This window comes from Rhagoletis pomonella, unplaced genomic scaffold (genome assembly GCF_013731165.1).
Source record: "Rhagoletis pomonella isolate Grant_MI unplaced genomic scaffold, Rhpom_1.0 Rhpom_scaffold_00003, whole genome shotgun sequence".
NCBI classification, from domain to species: Eukaryota; Metazoa; Arthropoda; class Insecta; order Diptera; family Tephritidae; genus Rhagoletis; species Rhagoletis pomonella.
The window spans coordinates 74712541-74713995 of record NW_023458557.1 but is presented as its reverse complement, the minus strand read 5'-3'; the positions used below and the strand labels follow the sequence as shown (position 1 = coordinate 74713995).

The following is a 1455-nucleotide window of genomic DNA, read 5'->3' as shown; positions in this document are numbered from 1 at the left end:
AATAGTTGGCTGGTGGTGGCTTTTTTTGTTATCGAACACAACCATACGCATACATACTCCCATAGTAAAAAATAATACACATATTTTGTTGTAGTGAGCTACTGGTAGTCGTTACAACTATGAAATTACACTACATAGAATAAGAGGTTTCCGTGATTTCTGCATACTTAGTTCAGTTTTTATATTTTTTGAGTTATGACAATATTGAAGTAAATGTATGTGCGTGCATACATACACACATACGTACATACACGATTTGGTAAACGAAAATGTCAGCATGATTAACAATATAAGCTAATAAATTGAATATCTAATATGAAAGTTTACTCACGTGTAGTTTTCATTTCAACAGCCACTTCCTCCCATAGTTTTTCCAGCACAAAAATATTGTGGTGGTTGTTATTTTTTTTATCCCACAATCCGGGTCTCGCAAAAACTTCTTTTATAAGAACTTCAGTGTCCATGCTGACAAGAGCGACTAGAGTGAATAAAATTCCATCAGCGATTTTCTTGGCTCGTATCGTTACTCTTTGTTCACAGCTCTGCTACTAGATTAACACATACATATCTACATACATATGTATGTAGACTTAATACCGATTTAAGATTTTCTCTGCTATTCTCGCAGCTCTCATCGTAGCTCGTAAACACACACAAGTGTGACCAGATGAACCTTTTTGAGGCTAGATTTGGCAATTATATTTTTTTCTGGCATCAGAATTTTAGGTCTATCTTGGTGAGTATTTTCTGACTTTTTTAATGCTCCACTTTCTATAAGTAATTTTCATCTCTTTATTACCCTGAGAAAAAATAGAGTTTATATTTAGAGATGTTAAAAAGTTTTGCTTTGAACTTTCCTCTTATCCTACCTATTTCTTCCCGGAAATGTTTGACTAATGAGACTATTCTTTGGAAATTCGAGCAGCCAAGATGTAAGATTAATTGAATTGCAATGGTAAATTCTTACAGCCAAACCTATGAAACTAAGTATGTTAATTCTGCTTAAAAAACCAGTTGGCAAAATGATAAGCTCTTGCTAATAAACACTTTAAATCAGGGATTTTTAAGTACAACCTTACCTTTGGAAACTGTATTAGAATACCATCTAATAGCTCTTCCGTTCGGAAGCAAACGAGGTTTTTTAGGGGTAAAATTTGAGAAGCCTTAACGCATAGCCCAGCAGAAAGCACTTCATTTTATTTAAAAAATTGTGTAATAAATCAAAATCAAAATTAAAATCGAAATTAAATTCTCGAAGCGAAATATAAGACAATCTCTCCCTCTCATTATAATTTTAATTAGATAATGGACTGGAATACGAATTCATAACGAAGTGAAAATTCATTGGATAACGAGGGTACCGTTTTTCTGGAGTATACCGTTTGCCTAGTCCTCGAATCGAATACTTACCCATGCCACATTCGTTATCGAAGGTGGGACTCGAAAAAATATTCA

General features: G+C 33.7%; 1 protein-coding gene across 1 annotated transcript in view; it reads right to left on the bottom strand.

Annotated features, from left to right (window-relative positions):
• The window catches only part of LOC118736368, an 8060-nt gene extending 7536 nt beyond the window's left edge, over positions 1-524 (bottom strand). Inside the window, exon 1 of the mRNA XM_036466462.1 lies at positions 332-524. Coding sequence (XP_036322355.1) covers positions 332-464 — 133 coding nt within the window. The 5' untranslated portion in view covers positions 465-524. The remainder of the gene's footprint in view (positions 1-331) is intronic.
• Between the last annotated feature and the right edge of the window lie 931 nt (positions 525-1455).